This window comes from Epinephelus moara, chromosome 18 (assembly GCF_006386435.1).
Source record: "Epinephelus moara isolate mb chromosome 18, YSFRI_EMoa_1.0, whole genome shotgun sequence".
NCBI classification, from domain to species: Eukaryota; Metazoa; Chordata; class Actinopteri; order Perciformes; family Serranidae; genus Epinephelus; species Epinephelus moara.
The window spans coordinates 7,661,548-7,685,976 of NC_065523.1; the positions used below are offsets into that span (position 1 = coordinate 7,661,548).

At 41.4% G+C, this 24,429-nt stretch overlaps 1 protein-coding gene across 16 annotated transcripts in view; it reads left to right on the plus strand.

The window, feature by feature from the left end:
- hoxb3a (homeobox B3a) overlaps window positions 1-21,743 on the plus strand; it is a 113,250-nt gene extending 91,507 nt beyond the window's left edge. For 14 of the 16 annotated variants that reach the window (XM_050068223.1, XM_050068222.1, XM_050068220.1 and 11 more), the window contains one exon: window positions 200-4,223. In XM_050068223.1, the coding sequence (XP_049924180.1) occupies window positions 200-1,071 (872 nt within the window). In that variant the 3' untranslated portion in view covers window positions 1,072-4,223. Of the gene's footprint in view, window positions 1-199; window positions 4,224-6,688; window positions 10,217-11,753 lie in introns of those variants that run through there. The other 2 variants (XM_050068227.1, XM_050068236.1) reach the window with 2 other exon arrangements.
- The last annotated feature ends 2,686 nt before the right edge of the window (window positions 21,744-24,429 follow it).

Consider the following 24,429-nt stretch of genomic DNA (forward strand, 5'->3'; position numbering starts at 1 on the left):
TGTTTCTTACTATATCCTTCTTTTTTTCCATTTCCTCTTCCTTTTTTGTACGTTTCTTCCACTTTCACTCTTCATTTTCTAGGGTTTGTCATGGCCCCTCCTTTTTTTTTTTACCTGTATCCTATCCACTTCATTTTCTCTATTTTTCTCACTTGCCCTCACTTGCCCACTGTGTAATTTTTTTCTCCTCTCTCCTCAGCATCAGGAGGAGCAGAGAGTGGCAGCAGTGGGGAGAAGAGTCCTACTGGTGGGTCTTCAGCGTCATCAAAGCGGGCTCGTACAGCGTACACCAGTGCCCAGCTGGTTGAGCTGGAGAAAGAGTTCCACTTCAACCGGTACCTGTGTCGGCCGCGGCGTGTGGAGATGGCCAACCTGCTCAACCTGTCCGAACGTCAGATCAAGATCTGGTTCCAGAACCGACGCATGAAGTACAAGAAGGACCAGAAGTCTAAGGGCCTGAGCTCCAGTTCTGGAGGGCCCTCCCCTACTGGCTCCCCACCCCTCACCATGCAGTCCTCCGCCAGCTTCCTTAACTCAATGCACCCTATGGGAGGGGGAGGCGGGGGTGGAGGGGCAGGCTACGATGTCCCATCTCCGCCATCCTTTGGCAAGCCCCACCAGGGAGTGTCTTACTCCATGTCCACTGCCTACTCCAATGTCTCCATGAAGGGCTGCCCCCCCCAACAGAAGTATGGTGCCCCAGACCCGGACTATGGCGACCCCCATCCTCACCATGGCCTGGTGCAGGCCAACAACGCTGGCTACGGGACTCCCACCAACATGCAGGCTAGTCCAGTCTATGTGGGGGGTGGCAGCTATGTGGAACCCATGCCTGGCTCGGGGCCCTCCATGTATGGGCTAAACCACCTCGGCCCCACGCCACCCCACCATCAAACCATGGACTACAACGGCGCGGGGCCTATGTCAGCAGCCAACCAGCACCATGTGGGTGGAGGGGGTCCTCAGGGTCCCTGTGACCCGCCCACACACCCGACGTACACCGAGCTGTCGGCGCACCACACCTCGACTCAGGGCAGAATCCAGGAAGCACCCAAGCTCACTCACCTGTAGCAGGTTTGGAACAAAATGACAACGTAGGAAATAGTGAAGACAACACAGAACACGTAACACGACGTGACTCACTAACAGACTAACTAACATGGGGACTCTACTGCTGCAACAGGGTGGCAGGAGACACTAAAGGGGACAGAAGGGAGCCATCCGGTGATTTGTCCTGTGCTCCACAGCCACAATGGGGAGCGATCAGTGTTTGGTGTTGTCCAGCCCCACCCTGTTTCCACTGCCTTCTGATTAGGGCTAGAGCTTCCACTGTTGCCTTTGAAGTGCAGTTCATTTAGTTTAAAAAAGACAAAAGTTATGCCCATTATCAAGTAGCAATGATGCACACAAACCATTTGTGTTGCCAAAAAGTCAATAAGAGGCACATATCTACAGTGTAAAAGCACTGAAATTAATGGAAGTTACCAAAATATGTCCAAGAACTTTTTAAGCTGGGACCAAACGTACTCTCTGCTATGAACACTTGCATGAGGAAAATACATTTTAAAGCATTCGACAGTGCATTATCAGTTTTTAAATTTAACTTACATATTCAAAACTGCTTAAGGGTTTAGAGTATGTTATCAGTGATTTATTTTATATTTTAGTACTCTTGGTTTCACATTTATCATGAACCTTTTTAGAGCAATTTACACTCAGTGAAGCATATTGTAGGCGTGGGAGAAGAAGTGTACAGTCAATTGTCTCCCACGTTCCCCTGGGGACAATAAATGTCAGGAAGCTTGTCTCGTGGCACTGGTGCAGAGACATATCGGCAGCTGTATGGCATAACAGGATCTATGGTGAGCACCATTGTTTCATTAGGCAGATAATCTACTGCACAGTCAATCAGAAAACTGCAATACTGTACTCAAACAAAGCAGATGTCAGTTTTGTATTAAATATATTTCTCAAAAACAAAACAAAAAATCTGAAAGGACAGAAAAATCTTTCTGTATGATGCATGGGTGTAAAAATCAGGGGGACAGAGGGGACACACACCCCTCAATATTTAGAACATTTGCATTTGCAAGAAAAACATAGACATAGCTTTTATTTTGACAAAATTTAGGAATTTCAACAATAAATTGATGCAGAGAAGGCACAAATTGGTGCATATAAAGTCACCAGAATGCAGGAGTTTGCTAAATATTTTATGGTTGAGGACTCCCACACCCCCCTGTATCATAGACCTATGTCTCCCCCGCCTAATGTTGAAATGTAACCTATGCCCTTAGTATAATGTGTTTAAGTTACTCAGCAAAAATAACTGCAAAACAGTTTTGTGTGGGTGGAGCAAATTGCAGCAGTAGCTCAGCTAGCATGTTGTTAGAGGTAGTATGTGGTTTAAAATTGTACTTTGATAATAAAATCTCCCCCCTAAGACACGCACATATACAAACAGCTCTCCCGCCTGGTAAATGAAATAGTTGAGATTTTAATGGGCAGTTAACGAGGTGGTTAGATTTATGACGCTGAGCTCTCTCCCCCTCTAGGCGACACATGTTGTTGTCAGCCGAGCTGAGCTATGTGGAGGGCTCTGCCTCTCCATCAGCCAGAGAGAGAGAACAGAAATATATGGCTGAAGCTGGCAGCACTCGTCTTCCTCCGTTCCCCTCATTCGACAAAGCACGTAAAAGCCACTGGATGGTCCTCCCTTCGCTGTCCCTTTTTGCCTCCTGCTGTACCTGTCTCTGTCCGTCCAGACTGAATCACTACTAACCCACCGTCTCCTGTCTGTGGCAGCAGCACATGGCTTCTGAAGAAGGCAAAAATTTCCCACAATCCGCCACAGACCGCCCCCCCCCCCACACGCACACATCCATCACTACACATGCACTCACCACCCCTCCCATCAATCTAACAGGGTTTAAGAAGCTATGAGCTCAAAGGCTAAACTAGCTCCCATAGACACACATCTGTGCTAAGCTACGCTAGTTAATCACAACTCCATACACACACACAGCAATGCTAAGCTAGCTTCCTTCCGTTGACACACATTCACAGCCAGGTTCGGCCAGCTGTTGACATCTTTAAACAAACAGGAGAGGACATGGAAGAGAAATTTTTAATGTTCTTATTTTAGCACATCATCGACACAGGGTAAATAATAAGAGTGGAGAACACTATTTATTTATGTTTGGGTAAGTCATTGCCCTCTCTCTCTCTCTCTCTCTCTCTCTCTCTCTCTCTCTGTCTATCACTTTGGAAGGGTTCACTTACATTAGCGGACACCAATGCGTAAAAGTCCACATTTTATATTGTTTTGTTTTGTTCTCACATATCTTGACTTTTAACGTGGATACAGGGTATATATTTGAACAAAAATGCATGTCCCAGAAATGTGGGCTGATGTGTATCACATATTTTTAAAACAACTTGATTTATTTGTCTGAACTGTCAGTGAGGGGAGTTTGGGACAACATGCACATCAGACTGTTACAGCTGGGGTTCAAACCAGAACACAAGCTGTGTGTGGTTGACCGCACTTCACTCTCTGCTGTTCTGGAAATAAATCCTCTGATTGTTTTTTAAAAGTGCAGATTTACACAAATGCTTTTCACATCTGGGCATCATTGTTGCACTTAGAGTTTACATTTTGATGGTTAAAGGTAAAAAATAATAATAATAAAATCTTATTTTGAAGACGGAAGGCCCTCCAATCAAAGCGTCTTTCGCCAATGTGTGTTCAAGTGAACATTCATATATAAATATTTATTTGTTATAGCCAGTTTAAAAAGACTTTCTGTTTTGTATTATTATTATTTATCCTTCATGTATTTATATCGAGGAAAAAATACTGTACTTTTTTAGTATTTACCTGTTATGAAAGAAAAAAAAAACATTGTGTTTCTTCTTGTCCATTGTACTGAAGTTACATTTTTTAGTTGTTGTATTTTAGAAGAAAATAAGTAGTTTTTATGTTCCTATAATGACCCTTGTACATACATGTCTTGGCTTGTACAGGGAAAAGGGCAAGGATGGGGATTGGTGACCCGTCCGTGCATAGTCGGAAAATTTAGACAAACTATTAGCTGGAAAAAAGAACGAGTCTTTTTTGGAGAAAAACAACTTCTTTCTTTGTCCTTTGTAGCTCCTTTTCTTTCACTGTTGAGAGAGTTGTCTGTCGAGCAATTCTTTAATAAAATGTTATGTTATTCAGAGTTATTGTCAGTTTGTTCATGATTCTCAGGTGTTTGGGTGAATCGCTATTACAGACATTATCTTGAAAACCCAGACAGTCCCATCTAACACTTTGTTAGGCAGTGTTACTGTCAGGTGAAAACCCGCCAACACCAATTGTATTGACTGCCATGGCAACACACAAACAACCCTTTGCACTGCTGGGCTCCTCCTGTCTGCCAGCTGGGGCAAAAATCACTATCAAAATATGCAAATATTCGCACAGCAGGATGAGAACTCAACAAACTTTTTGCTGATTATTTAATTTAAGGATAACATATTCTTTCAAAAAATATATTTAACCTACTTAAAGGGTAACTTCTATAATTTTCAACCTGTACTCATTTTTGCATGTTTTTGCTTCGAAATGATTAATGGGAAATTTGTCTGGTATTGAGCGAGATTGCTGTCAGTGTATGTCCACTGAAAGAGTTTGTTTTTGCCATTGACAGATTCAGATTGTTATACTAAGTGTTGAACAACATTTTCGAAAGGTTCCCCACAGAGTTCGATCTTTTTGCTAAACAGTTAGATCCTTTTTGTTTAACCAAAAACATGAAATCACAAACTTACCAGACTGCATTGAAATTAACAGTGATTTTAACCTGTTTAGAGCCAGCATATTTTCACATCTGACTGGGTGAATTAAGGGTTCATTTCAACCAAACCAGAGCTGGTGAACATTGGAACAGTGGAGAGATGCCTTTTGTAAGATTTATTTGGTTACTGTTGACTTTCAGATAAGTGTGTTTTATAATGATAAAATAATTGTTAATTTAAATGTAGTCTGGCAGGTTTTGCGATGGTGATTTGGGCTGTTTCTGGTTAAACAAAAAGGATTTTACTATTTAACAAGCAGATCTACCTATGAAGGAACCTTTTCCATATTGTTATCAGACACTTGTAATAACAGTGTAAGTCTGTCAGTGGCAAAAAGAAGAACTATTTGTGAGCGTAAATTGACGGTGCACAAATGCCCCAAGTGGTTACATTGCAACTTGTTTCGCAGCTGCTGGCTGCAGTGGTCTAGCTCAATACTGGACCAATTTTAAAAACAAATAACTAAATAAAAAATTCCCATCAGTCATAGAGTTGAAACTGAAAGGTTAATATCTTTAATAAACGAGACAGCAACATTAGTTTACCTAAATCTTTTTAATGCACATATAACTGTTCAAATCTTGAACAAATCACTTTGCTTACAATTGTTATGTGATGCGTACAACAAGTATTGGCCTGCATTAGTATCATTTATAATATGTTCTAGTGTAGGTGTGACTGCTTTCAAACAGCATATCTCTAGTTCAGGAATGACCTGACACTGATGCCAGTATTGAATATCGGGTCAATACCTCAGGCTAAAGCGTGGCATCACTGTCAGAAAACTTTCTCAATAATTACATCTGGAGCCTAGAGCGATATGTTACATGTGAGAGGGAAAATATCTTTGGCCTTTAAGAAAACTTCAAATGCACTTCCAGTCTCCATTATGACTTACAAAGTGTCTGTTGGTGCAGACAAATGTTCCACTGGTAGCTTCTGCTACTGTTTTGCTGGTGGCTGGTATGCATGTATTATATTGATTACCAGCACCAATGATGCACCATACTGGGCTGCACCCCAGTAAAGGTCTAAGGTCGGGTCCAAGAGTTATTCCTGAACTAAAAAACTTCTACTGCTTGTTTTTTCTTTTCTTTTTTAAGGGTATTCACAATGACTGTAGCTCTGTTGTTTTTGTCTGAAAACTCCAAACTATTAGTCAAAATCGTTGTTCAGTAACAGCAAAAGCTCAAACTCACTCAGAACTCGCCTTAATATTTAATGTCTTGTAGAGTATGGCACCTGACAGATTATATTTAACTCACTAATGCTGGAGAAAACAGTTGAGACTCTACAAAAATAAAATACGCTTTTGCAAAAATGAATGCAGGTCATGATTTGAAATGATAAAAAACAGACTCGTGCTACTGAAGTGTCCTTGAGCAACACACTGAAACCCTATCTGACCCCTAAATCTGGACATTTCACACGAGAACAATCTGTCCCTCTGCGTAAACACTGCTCACTTTATTCCAAGGATCCCAGTTAAATTCAGTGGTGTTGTGGAGCCACTTCTGTACAACTTAAGTGGTTTAACTTGAGAGAGACCTTGAGGTGTGGTTGAAAGCTCTGGAAAAATCTAGTGAGTGGAGCCTCAATTAAGATTTTTTCTTTAGTCTATAGCAGACAGTCCAGCAGATGGTTGGAGTTAAATATAAATATGGGCAATTTCTTTGACAGATGTCTTGTATTGCTTAGTCGTACCATGCAGAAACTCATGGGCATCAGACATTTTACTCTTCAGCTAATCTCCTGGTAAACTATTTAAGAATATATCACCATTTGAATTATCAGCTTATTTTTATAACTATTTTTATAGCTTATTTTACTCTTACTAAGAGAGTTATTTTTCATTCTTTGGGAGCAAAATAATAAGACCTTTTTCAACAGTAGGAGACACAATAAGTCAGCTGTGACCCAAATTTTACTGGACCAGAGTAGAAACTGGGAACCAAAAGCAGAGGGCTTTAAAACAGCGATCAATGCTCAGACATTTCAACTTAAAATTCTCTCCTTTTCAGCTTTTCTTTTTCTGTTGTTTTCTCTCTCTTTACACACACACTGATGATCCTGTCGCCAGCTTTGTGTCCTATGTTGATGTTTATGACTAAAAAAAGCCCCGAGGCCCAGTCACATGGTCTCTAACACCCCAACCCCACCTCCACCTTCTCTCTCTCTCTCTCTCTCTCTCTCTCTCTCTCCTCAGCACGCGCTTGTGCTGAGAGGCCTGAGAGCAGCATAAAACTTGAGACATAAATCAGGCTCCCATAAATAATGGCCGTACTTCCCTTTACATCTCCGTTGGACTAACAGACAATAAAAACACCAATAAGCAGAGATTGGATCTAATTTATTGCCTCATAAAAACAGACGGAGAGCTCGGCTCGGCTTCAGCAACGCACTCACAGCTGAAAACACCACAGCTATTACTGTAGAACACGCTCACAGCAGGTACACAGGCTGATCTGGAGTCAGAAATTACAAGTGCAATTTCATAAGGTTACGATTTTTAGGTGTGCTAAGCAGGAAATGTGTCCAAAAGGTACCAGTCAGATGTGAACACGTCTTGTTTTATCATGCAGTTATATTAATAACAATACTAATGAATGTACTAATAGAACAATTCTGGTCATTTTTACATTTTTACTCTAAAAAGAAAGAGGAACCATAATTCATGAAAGGTTGATTCTAAGGCTTTTTTACTGTCTTACCGGAAAGAGGTCTTGGACCAATTAAAATATTAAATACCAGTAATTAGTATTTATTAAAATGAAATACAAATGAAACGCAGTCAAAGTACAATCAATTGATTTACCCCCAGTTAACCCCAAAAACAAACAAACAAAAAACCTGATAGCAAAATAGAATAAAATAAGTCAGTCGACCAATCCACACGTCCCATGTTATGACGAGCATAAAACAGAAAAAAAAACTCTCCAACAAAACTTCCAAAACTGCTCCGAAATTTACCAAAAAACAAGAATTAAAAAAAAATCCTGACATAATTAAAGCGAGATGGAGAAAATAGGTGTGTTGCTGCAGCTCAGTCAGCAGATTGTATCTGCTGTGTTTGGGCTTGTGTCTTGGTGTGTGTGTCCGTGCAGCCTCGGCCTACTCACTGCCTGCGCTTTCTGCTACGCTCAATGGCCCTCACTCCCACACACATTTCTGCTTTTTTATCTGCCTCTTTTTTTCAGAGTCAGGGAGCGAAGCCAAATGGCATGGGAAAGAGAGAGAGAAGGGGGTGCGAGCTAAATAGCTTATATCCATTTATCCCTTGTATCTGAGTCGTTTTATTATATATGTTTTCCTCAACAGATTAAATATTACTGCGTGACGTTTACACATGGGCGTATTTTCTGTGCGTAAAACCGGTGCAAAAACAATAAAACACGGCGAATAGTGGATCTAACTGAAGAGAGACAGAGAGAGTAAGACTGGAGGGTTTCTTGTTATTTAGGGGCAGAGAGGGGCTGCTGTCAGGCTCTTTGCACGGAGAGAAAGATTGATCACCGCACTTTTTTTCCCACTCGGGGCTCCTCGTGCCCTCCCCAAAATATCCTCTGCTAAACTCTGGAGTTCCTGATCTTTATAAAAATCTACATGTGCGTCCTGTTGAGTCTGCAGGCCACTCAGCACACTCTCACTTACAATTATTGTTTATATTATTGCTGCTGTATTATTATTTTTCCTATTAGGAGGAACAGGAGGCCTGCGCTTTGCCTCCTTTTCGGGGCGACCTCGCTGTGAACTCTCCCTCTCTCTCTCTCTCTCTTTCTCTGCGTAAACACACCGACCATTTTTAACACACATACATCACACTGAGAGGGTGAGAGAGGTAGCAAACAAGAAGACATTTGGAGCCTGTGTGCAGAGGCTATTTTAGTGAGATTATATTTAGATAATATTCAGGTTCCTCTCTGTCTATCTTACAAACACACATGGACAAATGCTCTAACAACTAGTGTACTAATAAACAAACATGAACCCAAATACATGAAACAAAAAGATGTCCACTTACACACCAACAGGCTCCCTCTCTCTTCCCAGTAAAATATAGATTTCTGCCTCTCTGCTCTGTGAGAAGCCAATCTGCTTCATCTTCACTACCTCTGAGTACAAATGTTCATCATCTTCTCCTGAGCTGCTGCGCCATTTAAACCCCTCTACAAGTTTCCTGTGTCTAAACTGGGGATTTTCAGCCTCTGTCACACTTTATAAGATTAATGAGCTGAGTGCTGTAAACAGTAGAAGCAGCCATATTGTAAACGGTGCTGGCCAGCTCCGTTCACCTAATGTTAACCGTCATTACATCACCCAGAGGACCGAAAAAATGTCCGAGGGATGCTCTATTGTTTGTGCGTAACACCGGGCCGGGATGCGCCTGCCCGCCGCCCACACAGCGCACATGGCGACCGTCGTTTTTTCTCCCCACACTTTCCCCCCCGTTAAGACAAAACAATAGCAGCTACTCTGTCATATAGCCCCTCTTTGCCACAGCATTTGGTGGAAAAATAATAATGCTGCTTCCCACAGCCATCGCCGCCGCCAGGCCCGGGCCGTTGATTGGATGATTTGGGTCACATGACCAGGAATTGGCTGCAATTTCGCCCCACAGTTCTTCAGTTTAGCCTACCCAGGTCCCCATACGCTAGTAATATCACCAATATACACAATTATTATATAGCCACCGCATTTACGCCATTGCGGTCGGGAGCCTATATGCTCGTGCGTTTTTTCATTTCGTTTTATTTTTTTAAGAAGCCATATTGTGTCGCGTGCGTGTGCGAGCGTGCGTGTGTGTATGTGTGTTTTTTTATTTTTTTTATTTTGGGGAAGGGATTGTTCGGGGGTCTCGCCGTTTGAGGTTGAAGCCGGTTTGAGGGAGCTATGAATTTTGAATTTGAGAGGGAGATCGGTTTTATAAACAGCCAGCCGTCCCTAGCAGAGTGCCTGACGTCCTTCCCCGCCGTCCTGGAGTCATTTCAAACTTCATCAATCAAGGAGTCGACAGTAATTCCGCCTCCCTTCGAGCACACCATCCCCAGCCTCAGCCCCTGCACAGCCAGCCAGCCGAGACCGGCTGCTAGGAGCCAGCAGAACCGGAGAACCTCCATCACTAATGGCCTCCAGACGCACCACCGAGGCGCCCAGCAGCCCTGCCCGTCCGGCCAGGCCCCTGCCCCGGCCACGGCCACCCCGGCCGGTCCGCTGGCCCACGAGTTCCCCTGGATGAAGGAGAAGAAGTCATCGAAGAAGTGCACTAAGCCTGGGAGCAGCTCCAGTGGTGGCGGATCCATCCTGCCCCCTGCCTCGTCCTCCCCGTCGCCGACCGCCTCCGGGTACGCTTCGGCGGGCATCGAGTCACCCACAGGTCGGTATGCTGGGAAGCGGGAGCCAGTATGCGTGTGTGTGTGGTGGGAGTGTGAGGGGTGTGCAGCCTGAGCTTTAATTTTCTGTCTGCATCTTCATTTCACTTCCACTTCAGAAATTACCTATCATTCATTACACAGAGCATGGATTTGGTTAGATGACATTGTCTTTTTCTTCCTCAGTGAGTGTGTACGTGTGTGTGTGTGCGCGCGCGTGTGTTTGTGTGTATTGTGCAGTGCTGTGATGCTGTGTCAACAGGGAAGCCATATCTGGACCACTGCATTATGCTGCAGTGCTTTGCACTCTCTCATCATGCATTTAAATATGCACCTATTAACATATTACGCACATTTTAAGTCATTTATAGGATCACTGTGTAGAATTAAGTGTAAACCTCCCCTCAGTACCTGTTAGTTCTGTAGCATCTATTGCCCAAATTTCCAAAATGCATTCTGTCCATATATAATTATTTATCGTGCGTAAAGACGCACAGAGGGCTTATTTTTTATTTTATCTGCATCCTGCAGATGATTGCTGCTGCTGCTGCTGCTGCTGCTTGTATCATTCTGTTCATTGGGTGGTGTGATTTGGAATCAGCAGCAGCAGCATCACCCTGGCATTATATATTCATAACACAACTGAGATGGTAGCCATATTGGATGGAGGTAGGATATACGTATAATGGCGAGGCAAAGCACCCGGACAAAATATGTTTGGGTGGGGGTTGGGGGGAGGGGTATAAGCTACATCCACACAGGATACAGACTGCACACAATCAGATTTTCTTGGTTTAGGACATTTCTGTCTTTTATAGTGGCCTTCATAACAATCAATGCATTTTTTTTTAAGTTTTTCTTTCCTCGCTTCTCCAAACACACAAAATCCCACCCCATTCATTTTAATGGTATTTCTTGTTTCCTCGTGTTCCAATTTCCTGCTTTTTCTGATCTCATTCATAAAGCCATTCATGGTGTTAGTTATGTTCCTGACAGATGCCGCCACATTGGTTTCACATCGACATTCCCACATATCCCTGCACATTTCCTCCCTATCCCATGATTTATTTATTTTTCTCTCTTTGCATTTCTCTGATCACACGCCGCAGCCTCTCACAGCAGGCTGCATTGGAAGAGAGAAACACTCTTTGACATTATGATCATCTGTCTTTATCTGCCTTTTCTTTGCTTTATTATTATTATTTTTACCAGCAGCAAATTGGTCCGCTCTTACAGTTATGGCTTTGGCTGCTACTGTAATTGGAAGGAGTATTTTTTACGACACTTTTTGTGTTTTATTACTGTTTTATTACAGACAGAAGAGCCGAGGGGAATTCTGCTCGATGCTGAAGCAGCTTATTTCTTGGCTGGAAATCTTGAACGCAATAAAATTGTAGAGGTTTTACAGGGCTCTTATGAAATAGATTACAATTCCAAGTTTAAACGAAATATAAAATTAAAATAAAAAATGAGAATAGCTTGTGCACAATAAATCAACCACATCATTTTTCTCCCCTTTTATTTGTCTTTGTGTCCCTGCAGACCCGAGCCAGGCGAGTCTTGATAGTGGAGGAGCCGGGTCCCGCCGGCTGCGCACCGCCTACACGAACACACAGCTGCTGGAGCTGGAGAAGGAGTTCCACTTCAACAAGTACCTCTGCCGGCCCAGGAGGGTGGAGATCGCCGCCCTTTTGGATCTGACCGAGCGGCAGGTTAAAGTTTGGTTCCAGAACCGGCGCATGAAACACAAGCGACAGACTACGCACCACCGGGACGGCGGTGGCGGAGGAGGCCACGAATCCGGCGACCCGGGCGGGTTTGAGCCGCTCGAAGGCGCCGATGCCTCATCCCCGTACTCAAGCCAGCCGTTGGAAGCGTCTGGCACAGGGGAGGCTACATCGGACGGCGAGGCGGGGAGCTGCAATCCATCTTCGGCCAACGCCTACGCTAATGACAGTGGGGATAATGCACAACCCACGCCGGAGAAGGGAGGCCGATTGAGCCGTCCCGAACGCCCACCGCTACCAGGAGCATCTGGCTCCTCTGACTCTGCTGCGGCGCACCACTCCCCGCCGGCGTTCCCCGCGACGAACTCCGCTGATAACACGGGCCTGATGCAGCTCAACGAGGCCGGGCCCGCAGCAGCAGCGGCGGCCGATCCGTCATTCTCAGAGCAGCAAGACTCCTCCATCACCTCAGCCTCCTCCTCTGCTCCTCCTGCCGCCTCCTCATCGGCGCTCCCCGATCTGACCTTCTTTGCCGGGGACGCCTGCCTGTCACCCAGCCTGCAGAGTTCCCTGGACAGTCCGGTGGATTTCTCCGAGGAGGACTTCGACCTGTTCACAAGCACACTGTGCACCATAGACCTGCAGCACCTCAACTTCTGAGGCCGGCTGCAGATGTGAAAGAAAAAGACGAATAAAGAAGGAGTGGACGGACAGGCCTGTGTGGATGAACAATCGAGCGGAGGAGACTCGGCGAGGACTCTGTTGTTTCAAAAGCATAAAAGCTTCTTTCAGCAACATTCCTGAAACAATTCTGAAAATTATGTTCGTTTATAAATATATATTTTCCTCTTCTTGCTGGTTTTATTTTGCGGCTATAATGTAGTTTAAGAGAGATGCGTCTAATTTCATTTTATTTTTATTTTTATTTCAAACATCGAAGGGAAATAGTTTTTGCTTTTTCCACGATCGAAACGTTGTGGATTTTTTCTCTCCCCTTGTTCAGGTATTTATTGCCTTTCTTGTTTTTCGGCCGTTTTCGTTAAAATGATTAACCCTTTTCAGTATGTGTGGATTTATTTCCTCTAGTGCATTCTGGTGCAGCTTCATGGATCCTTAATAACTTCTCAGGAACTGTTCACGGAGTCTAGGCGCAGATAGCTGGACTGCTTTTAGAAAATCTCAACTTTCATCATTTTCTCTCTCTGAGCGAGACAAGACGAGAGAGAGAGAGAGAGAGAAGCCCTGCTGATGACCCGAGTTTTAGACCCTAGTTTATTTATTGAGATTCTTTAATAGTGAAAATCCAAATTATTTATTGTACATATATTTTCATAGTGGAATAATAATAATAATAAAAACACACAAACATTTACGATGTGGCCTATGTCGTTTTATTTTAGGCTATATGAATGCAAGGGGACCTGAATATCCACATAGTAATTATGTTGAGACATGGAATGCAGTAAATATAACTAATACATTTACCTCTAATAATACAGTGCAATATTAAAATAATAAATAAAAAAAAAAACAAAAAAAAAAAACGAAAGGAGCATTCAATAGCATTTTAGTAGTAGAACTATTAAAATTCTGACAATAATCTGGTTGCTGTTACTTCTACTAATAAACAATATTTTTGTATTTTTATACTATATATAATTTCCATAATACACATTGCAATTAACCATAAGCACATACTTTTCTGTTTTGTTATTTTTGCCCCTAATTATTAAGTTAGCCCACAGTTTGTCCTTATAATTAAATATGTGTTATTTTATTGTATTCTAATCTTGTAATATATATATTTTAATTTTGGCTCATAATTTGAACTGCTCGCAGATTTCAAGTTTAAATGCATGGCTCTGTCTAGTTCTGCCACGGTATAAAACAAACATATTGTATAGCCTGATATAGCCTGGTATGGCTCAGAATGGTTCAACATGTGTTTACACAGAGATAACCCTGCAGACTGAGATCTTTTCCAGAGCAGATAAAAAGAGGAGAAACAGTCTGAGGCCACAGTAGGGTCATTGTTTTCCCCCATCACACATTAGCTTAGCATGTGTAGCCCTCTGCCTCTGGGCAGAAGCTAATAGCATGGGTCTCCACCAGCAGTCGTTCACCATGTGGGGATAGCAGAGTAACAATGTAGCCTTGTAGCCTACTGACTGTATGTGACCCAGAGCTAACAGTGTAGCACATCACTCTCTATGTATGTAGTTTATTAGTATGGAGGCCAACAGTAGCCCAGCATTGCAAATTCTCTGCCATAGTTAAGCCTGTGGGGTGAGTGTGGACCAAACCCCGAGTTAGCATGGCTAACTCCCTGACATTGGTGTGTGTGTGGATATGATGCTAACTAGCTGCTCCTCCTCCTGCAGAGTCAAAATGGCGCTGAAGACAAAGCAGGATGTGAACAATGAGCAGTGGCAGCCATTACAGGATGACTGGCTCAGTGTGACAGGCATGGTCTCTCTGTGTGTGTGTGTGTGTGTGTGTGTGTGTGTGTGTTTATGAGTGTCAGACTGAGAAAGAGAGAGAGAGAGAGAGAGAGAGGGAGAGAGGGAGAGAGAGAGGGAGATGGAGATAGTGTGTGTATGCATGTTTGTGTGTTTTAGGGTACAGATTCAAGACCGGTTTATGGTTTGTATTTTTTCTTGTAATAATAATAATAATAATAATATCAATGATAATAATAATAATAATAATAATGATAATAATAATAATAATAAGGATTAATATTATTAGGCTATTATTCGACTTTCTGTAACTAAGTCGACTGTATTAAAAAATCTGATATTTGCAATATGCACATTGGCTGATACCGGCAACATAGTAAACATCATCAGTATAATGGCCTATTACATAATGCTGTCTATTGTGAAACAAACCTGAGTAAATACTTTCCTGACCATCATAACAGTGAGCTATAGTTTAATAAACCCTGCTGAATGTCCACCAAGCTCCATTGCTATCTGCCACTCCATCATTGTGGTAGTGAAATGAGAACAAATATATTCAAATTCGATAAATTGTCTCCTTTTCCACCCTTTACCACACATTTATGGTGCATTCATAAATGCATGAGATAGACCTTTTTTTCAAGCTAAATGAGGAACTTTTAAACTGAAAGTAACACATCCTTAAGAGTAAGTCCAAACCCAGACTAAAGAGGCTGAACTTCCATTGGTGCTCTCTGATTGCTTCTTTTGTTTTTTTGTCTTTTTAATTCCACACTTCTTATGGGCCAGCTCAAATATTATATTGCTTAGCACATCCATGGGAATAATTCAGAGACCCACTGACATTCACTGTGTCTCTGACTGATGATTACATACTTATGTTTGATCAATGTAGTAAAGGCAGCCTAATTGTCCACACAGGCAATATGGGTCCCTTTGTGTGGTAATGATAGAACATACAAAACTGCACTGAGGCAAACTCACCTAAGGTCTATGCATGTGAGCACGCATTTTAAACTCTGTAGATTAGTTCCCGTGGCAACCAATAGGCACAAAAAGGAGATAACAACTCCATTTCCTGCCTAAAAGACACATCATTACCACTTTGTTGTCTTAGTGAATTCCATTTTACTGAGCAGCAGGTGTGATATCACTCATTGAAATTATGCAGTCAATATCAAGAATATGCAACAGAGAAGTATATTACTAACTCCACTACTACATCTACAAATACAGCAAATACAATAAAATACATAATAAAAAATATTGATTCAAAACAAAGTAAAACCAATATATTTCACATTTAAAATTATATCTAATGAACAGTCTCTTTACTTATTTATTTTAGTAGATATTAAAGCAAATGTATCTTCAAAAGGGAATCAAAAAGTGGTCAGGCTAACTTAATTTTCTAAGGCACATCTGTTTAGGGGTCCTACATAAAGGCATCATCATCTGAAAAGTAGTCCTTTGGACCACGAAAAGGCTAGAGTCCAAAAGTATTCGGGGCTAGGTCCCTGGCATGTTTTAAAATTGTTTAGTAAAATGTTATGCTGTAACTAAAACTGACATGGTGTTTTGCCTCATTGTAGATCAGTCAGTAGAGGTTTGTGCTGACTCAAGTCTGTTGACAGTTCCGTTTGTCTTAGGCAGCTATGCAGTGAGGCAAATGCACATATAACAGGTTCCTGAAATATTTTATCTTTTATAGTTCAGTTTAGTGAAGATACAAAGGATCTTCAAATTGTGGTAACATGAACTGTCATATTTTCTGGGTCAGGTAGGCGATCAAGTCACAGAATATTAAAACAATCCAAAGAAAACATATGCATAAAAGTTAAATTCAATATTATGTTTGCTTATTATATGCATCAATGGCAACATGTAGACAGAAAACAGCAGTGGCCCCAGTATAGAACCATGGGAAACTCCACTGAGCCAAGGCACCTTTGATGAACTCAAAAAAAGTCCTATTTCAAATATATACATTTAATATCATCCCTAGGATTCTCAACCACTGTTGCAGACTTTCTGTTATAATGAAATGTCCAACAGAGACATCTAAAACCTGAGGACTGACCAGTATCAGCTGTTCACTTCAAAGAAGATCCAGAGTGTGGCTCTTATGTGTGGTTTCTGAAGTGTTTGAGACACACACCATAACATCTGTTTCTAGTCCACTGTTTCCAACTTTAAATATTTTTGGTCTTAAAATTGTATTGACCAAATCTGAAGTTAATCAGATTAATTCTCAAGGGGTTTGTTAAAGCAGAAAACATGTCATTTCCTTTTGCCAGTTGGTGGCGCTATGACCACAACTCAATATTGGCACATACATGTCTTCGGGCACAACCCCTATCAAGGATTAGAAATTTGGGGCAGACTGGACAATGTACACTCAAATTACATCAGCTTCCTGTTTTATGGCAAAACACATAAAATGGCCGCCACACTACAGCATTAACATTTCACAAAAACTCAAAATATTACCAATTTTTCATTATCAAGGTATTGTGATTGTAACATCCAAATCTGATACACCTTCTAGAAGAAGTACAAAAAAGTTTGCTTAAAAGACACGAAAAACACATGAAATACAAGATGGCCAACTTCTGGTGGGCAAATTAAATAATAATGAATTAATAATAAAAAATATTAATGACAAATATGTCAGAAATTTTAAGAAAAACGTGCATTCTAAACTTTGTTAATATTAGGGTAACTTTGTCCCAACTGAGGTCTTCCACACTTTAGGAAGTATTATGGAGCCTGCTAAACACGCGTGAACACAATCGCTGTATATTTTTTGCATTGTCACAAAGGTTGAATATAACTGGAGGCCACTACAGAGTCGAAGTACCAGACTCAAGCCCAATTGGACCAACAGATTGAAATAATTACTAGTTTAAAGATGGGAACAAAGTTTTGTCGGTTTTTGTGCATCCTAAATTCTGAAAACATGTCTGTGAAACAAAATTTAAAGCATGAAATGGCTGATGGCTGACTTCCTGTCAGATGAAAAAAAATCACTATGCTCCAAATGATCCACTCAAATGTCATGAATGTCAAAAGAACATTATCCCAACCCTGATGTGTGTTTTGGGGCAGTTTTGGAGACCACCTGGCCATACCCAAACCCAATCACTGCAGAACTTTGCAATTTTTACCAGTTCTGAAGTGTATGCCAATTTAGTGAATTTCTGAGCATCCCAAGTCTCTAAAAGATGTGATTGCACAGCATAATAATAATCTCTACAAAACCACAAGTTTTCTTGCACTTTAAATGCTCTAAAAACCTTTGAACATCACCTAGGATGAAGATACTCGACTTCATGTTCAGACTGCCAAGGCATTTTATCAGCTTCTGCTCAACTGCAGAATGTATCTTTTTACATAACACAGTCTGTGGATAAATCATATGTTACAGTGTAATCTGGTCAGGAAGGGATCACAGCTAGTATGGAGATGATGTGTGACCACAGAAGCCAGTAACTCTTTATATGGCAGGTGAGAATTGTATTGAAAAAAACATGAAAAAAATCGAAACCATCCTTGAAAAGGTTAAAACCAACAAATATAGAATTAAACAAATATATAAACTAATTATCAAGCTGATATCATATCATTTCAAATATGCTACTGGGTTTACCAGACTGAGGACTGGGACGTACAGCATTCACTGCAATGCACCCTCGCTCCTGTAACCATCCATCTAAGTGTATCTTGTAGACAAAGAGATTACAGCAGAGTACATCTCTATGCTGGGAGACATATCTCACCTTCTGAGTGCCTGTATGTGTGTGCGAGGGAGAGACTGTGTGTGTGTGTGTGTGTGTTTCAGTAATCTCTCTCTCTCCTGGCTGTCACCGCCTGTCGGCCTGCTGCCATGCTGTAATACGCGGACTGCTCCTTTATCTCTTGCATCACCGTCACCATCACTGTTATGATTTCTCCCTCTCCTGTGTGTGTGTGATATTGCATAACTCAGGCGTGATAGATCACCCACTTAGCAACACTAGTGAAATATGTGAGCGGTGGATTTTTATCATCCTGGGCGTCAAGAGGAAACTTTACCCTCAGACACACAGACAGTCGGGCTGCACTGCTGCTGCACTAAGTTAACACACAGACATTTGTTTTTGACACATGTTGTAACCTGCAAGTCAAGTGGTAGGATTAAATAGGAAAAGCCTGCCTCAGCTGTACTGATACTGATACTGTACTAAGTCAGACAAGTTTGATAAAAGGAAACATGGTGATGCCAGTTCCACTTAGAGAGATGCACAACTTTGCCAATCCTAGGACAGCAAAGGAATGACCCTCCTTACTCTGTCTTATTCTGCCTCTGACTGGCTTACCCTGACATTCTTAACCCTAACCCTCACCAATCTCACTCCTCTCGCCTAAACCTAACCAATTCAACCAACAAAGGCAACAAGTGCTTGCCAATCATAGGGAGTGTAGGGTGGGTCATTTCCTTGTTATACTAGAATTTGCAAATTTGCACCAGGTGTAGCAGCTCAAGTTTCTCGGCGTCAGGCAATATAGCTTCACAAAGACAACAGCAAAGATTACATTATGCGGTAGAAGGATACAATTATGATGTTAACTTTTATGAATGAGGCAAAATGACACAAATTGGAGCTCTGGTCTCAATAAAAAAGGGAGAAATGGAGACAGAGAATGACGAGACTATGAGGCAATGTAGCTCGAGCACTGTTGGGTACATGTCTTCTATTCCCCTGCTGGGGATCAGTACAGTAATGTTGCACTTTCTATGTATTTATTACTGACTACAGACCATGGTGCTGACCTAACGATACCCTCTCTTTACTGTGGAAAGTTAGGTTAAGTTAGTTCTTTTTCTTCCTGACACTAACCGCACCTGGTATTATGCCAGTGTGAAAGGATAGCTTTTTCGTCGGTGTCTGACGATGGAAGTCACTGACCAAATGGTGATATTCGATGTCTTTCGAGTGAGAACAGGTTGCTTGAACATCCTCCAAAGATTGTATTTGGTCCAAAAACATATACACGCTTTTGATCAATGCCTTAGCCCCGTTTTAACATCACATTTGCATCCCCATGGTCACTGCAATGCACAGAGGGACATTACCCTTGATCTTTCCTGACAAATGATAATTCATATCATCTTATAAATATGTCAGCAACCAAGTAATCTGGCCTTTAACATTACCACAGGAATAAAGGAGAAGCAAATCTGGTTGAAGTTGCTGATCTGAAATTCGGCTAACTCTTCCTAATGTAGCTAAATGTTAGCTAACTAATTAGCTAGCTTTTTGTTAATATTAGCCACTTTAAGATGTGACTATAAATAGTGTGTGCCATGAAGATTGCTACAATACACTAGCCACATCTTTATTGGTTACCAATAGCCTATTCATAACTGCATTACTTCACAATAGACAGATTTTTCACATCCTGGCAACCCAAAAGTTCCTTCACTGTAATGTTTGAGCTTCACTGTGCTGAACGTCTGTGCAGAAGTTGTGTCACATTCATCATCTGAAAAAGGAAAGTTTGTCTGAGCTCACTGTAAATCTCAGTTTTCACACCTGGGCGTACCTGCAGAATTTATGTAATTTTAAGAATTTAAACGAGTTCATTGAACTAATTGAATTGAATTCAGACACATTATTATTTAACATACTTATTAGTCAAAATAATTGGTATTAGTAAATTAGTAACTTATAAACCTTTTATGAAGGGTGTCTAATTAATTACGACACAGTTATGTTTCATCAATCACAGTGACTTGCCCTCAGGGAGTCTCAGTATGCTTGAAATAAAGTGCTTGTTGTCATCTAAGACCACTTAAAATTGTCTTTCTGATACAGCCCAACATTTTTTGTAACTTTCAAGTAGCAGCAATTAGGTGGTGGCCATGTGCCAGGATAAGAACGTCTCTCTCCACTTCTCTTTATTTATCACCTTTTCTGTGACAGAAAACACCAATGCCTTAGAGGAGAGACTGTCTGAAAGTGTTTGCTTTTATCCCCATTTGAACGATTCATTGCATTGAGAGAGACCACAGAAACACAAAAGATGCAGAGTTCATGGAGAGGCGCTGTGGAGGCAGTCAAAGGAGTCTATAGCTGCAGCATTTACAGCCCACCTCTGATTGTGACATAGTTTGTTTCAGGCATATTGAACGCTTAACTCTACATGCAGACATTTGTACCTGACATTCATTGCAAATTTTTAAGGCAAAATGTTTACGGGTTTCCTTTTTAAATTAAAAAAAAATAAATAAATAACTTTCTTGGTGTCCAGATTTGACATGCCAAGCTGAGCCACTTTGACTTGTGGCTGGAAAGTAGCACTGTGTCCTGCTCCTTTCTTCTGTCTTGTGTTGCAGTGATGTGGCTGGCCAGTCAGTGCTTACCCCAAAACAAAGCAGGGTGCTGTTTTAAAATTCAAGTGAAATTCAGTGACAGTTGAGCACTTGAACTTGTGGTTTTATGTGCATTTCAGCTAACAGTCTCTGCACAAAGGCTGCTGTCACTGCTGTTGTTCCAGCTCCCTCAGCATTGGCATCTTGTTTATAAAGATTTGAATCCATCAGAATTTCAGGTTTCATTTCATAATGTAAAATACAATAAATGTATGGAAATATAATGAAAATGCAATGAAATTCATGCTTAACATGACCAGGTGTTACTATTGGCCTGCATATTAGAAAATATATCTGGAGTCATATTATATTCAAGGATCGGAAATTTGCATATTCACAACATGAATTATTTTTGAATGGGAAGAACACTGGCTCCGGCTATCACTGAGTGCCTCCATGAGGAGCTCAAAAAGACTGAAAAATGCTAACTGCCAGAGAAAATCATTCTGGCCAATTCAAAAAGCCTCACAGTGGAGTATCAGTAATGTGACTTTAAATGTGGGATTTGCATTTAAAGGTCTAGTGTATAAGATATGGGATCCAGTGGCATCCAGTGGTGAGGATGGCAGGTTGCAACCAGCTGACACTTCTCCTGGTTAGAATTCCTCCAGTGTTTATGCAGGAGGTTTTACAGGGAGCCAAATTATCCACAGAGGTCTCTTCCTCTCCAAAACAAACAGGTGATTAAAAAAGCACTGAATAAAGCAGTTTAACATTACAAATGTGTGTGTTTTTTATTTATTTATTTATTTTTATGCTGCTCGTTACAGATAGGTTTCTAACTATGGTGGCCGATGCAAAAACATGAAAATGTGAACGCCCCTATCTGGAAACACACTTTAATTTGTCTGTTCTTGGCTACTCTTGAAACATGGCGGTCTTCAAAAATGAGGACCTGCTCCCTGTGTAGATATAAATGGCTCATTCTAAGGTCACGAAAACACAATGAGTCTTTTTTTCAGGTGATTATACAGTAACTAAAACATACTTATGGTATTATATTGTGTTTCTTCAAATATCCCCCCAAATCCTACATACTAGACCTTTAATGGAAGTATTTCATGTCTCACTCTTACAAGAGAGTGTTTCAAGGATGAGAACTCTCTGTGACTTTCACAGGAAAACATTCCCAAAAAATAAATAAATAAATCAGCCTCTGAAAAACACATCCAAATCATGGCTACATGTGGTCAGATAAAAATGTTAAATGCATTTACAAATTAGTTGTTGCTTTGACACAACCACCGTTATATCATATGATAGGTCCTTTAAGTCGTTCATAAACAGAAAAATAGACCAGATGCCATTAAATACCAACACATTGTCCCACCCCTCGGTGTCTGATAGTAGCAGCACTTAAGTGCATTTACATGATACACAGCTGAAACACACTGTAATACGTGATTAATGTTGTGAAACAGCTGCAGTTAGGTTTTGGCAACAAAACTACTTGGTTATATTTTCGAAAAAAGACCATGTTATGGGTTATACTAAGCATGTTTGTGTGTCAGTGTGCGACAACCATATGTAAATTACATAGCTTTACATTAAGACAGCACTGACTTTTGGTGTCACGTGGGACACAAATTGTGGTCTCCTGGACAGAAGTCTGGTTTTGTTTAACCCATGCACCTCCCACCTTATGTGGACTTTCTGGCTCTTTATGCTATGTCAGTTGCCCTCAGCATCAAAAGTATTGCTACTGACGGATTAACATTGGAGTTAGTTGAAACTCCGGTGCATCTCAAGATGTTAAGGGGTGCCTTTTCTGTCAATATCCCATGCCGAGGGGTGTGACGATGCACTGATATTTGATGCCTTGGAAATGAAAACGGGCTGGTCCTTGGATCCCCAGCGATAAACCAAGTGTTAAATAGATTGGATGAATGCTTCTCAAGATTTGAGAAGGACACACATACAATAAGAGACTTGAGATTCCATGTTTGTCTTGTGTGACCACTCCACCCCCATGTGCAATTATTCAAAGATCACAGGAACACCTGACCTTTGACCAACAAGTTACTATCTATAGGTCTTACTGTAAACCTCCCAAAATAACAACAAGTGCAACTTGTTTCAGTTGTTTTGTGACCTGAACAATTTGTCAAGGTGCCCCCACCCACCCCCTGTCTCTGCGCCATAATGGTAGCCCAGTGTGAGAGGGATCAGGTTTAAAGAGAGGATAATGACAATCAGGGCAGGGTCATGGCTGAAATAACAGTCAACCATAGTTCACACCTGTACATGCTGTGTGTGTCTTTCACATACAGACACACAGAGAGGCAATGATTTTCATACCTCTCTGTTTATTCTATGTGTGTGAACGGTGTGTTTATTCGCATCCACTAAGTGAAGTTACTATCCGTTCTTTAGGTGAGTCAGAGGCAGATGATCAATGCTTTAGCCTCTAAGGGCCCCATCAATTCACAGCTTAGGTGTTTGTGAGGGAGAGAAGGCTAAATGGCTGTCCCACACACACACACACACACACACACACACACACACACACACAACTGTATATTGAGTTGTCAGATAGGGGCCTTCGAGGATACACACCAAACACAAATCACTCAGTGTCTGTGTGTGTTGGTGCATCCACCCTACAGTCTCTCTCTAATAGGTCAATAAAGAGCCATTCCACAGGATTTACTGTTATTTACCAAGGGACCAACACGGACAATTGTCAGTCAATCCAACTGCACCAATTAACAGCCACTAAATAGACTGCAGAGTAGTCCGCTCAGACTGCTAACCAACAGCCATGTTTTTATTTAGGCCTGACATCACAAAAACTGTCCAATCAATGAGTTACAGTACATGTCAATTCAAGTGACTTCATGTTTACTCCACTCATTTTTCTCATTGGTCTGATCCAAATAAACTGAACTACAGGTACGAAAGTGACCCCATAAACACTTGGAAAAAGATTGTGGTTACAGTTGATAAGGAGGCAAACATTACTTCAAGGTCTCGTGCATAAAACAGACATGCTACATACCAATCTACCACACCGTTACAGTCTGTAAAGTATCCTTATACATGGTTCATATATTATCTTAGCACCCTACCAATGACGTAAAATACTCAGTGCAAAGTTGTGTACATCACATGGTTCTGAACACTGGTCTCCTGGGGAAAAGTCCTCTATTGGGGAGTCCGGACTACCTCATTGGTTATGTAATTGCAGCCTTCCCGATTACGTGGGTTGTAGACAAATTACTACAGTAGTTCATGATTACATGGGATAAACGAATTGTGGTGCTTTTTCGTCTGGGTAAAGGTATGAACAGTACATGACAAGAGCCTGCTGTCTGCCTCACTACATGAAGGAAACTCTACATTGTGATTTGTACTGACTGTTGGCACAGCATTGTAAATCATGAGGTGCTGAATCGTCCAATATGATTAATAAAAATTCCTGGGGATACTGGGCTGAATGGTTTCAACTAAAGCAGCAGAAGCAAACAGTGACATTCTGTTGCCAGCATGTATTGGGTAGGGAATAGACAGGGCAGTCTTCACTCAAGCTACCTTTCAAACCTTGTATCACTTTGCAAATGTGATGTAACTGATCGCTCACAAGGATTCATTCCTGGTGTACAATGGCACTGGTT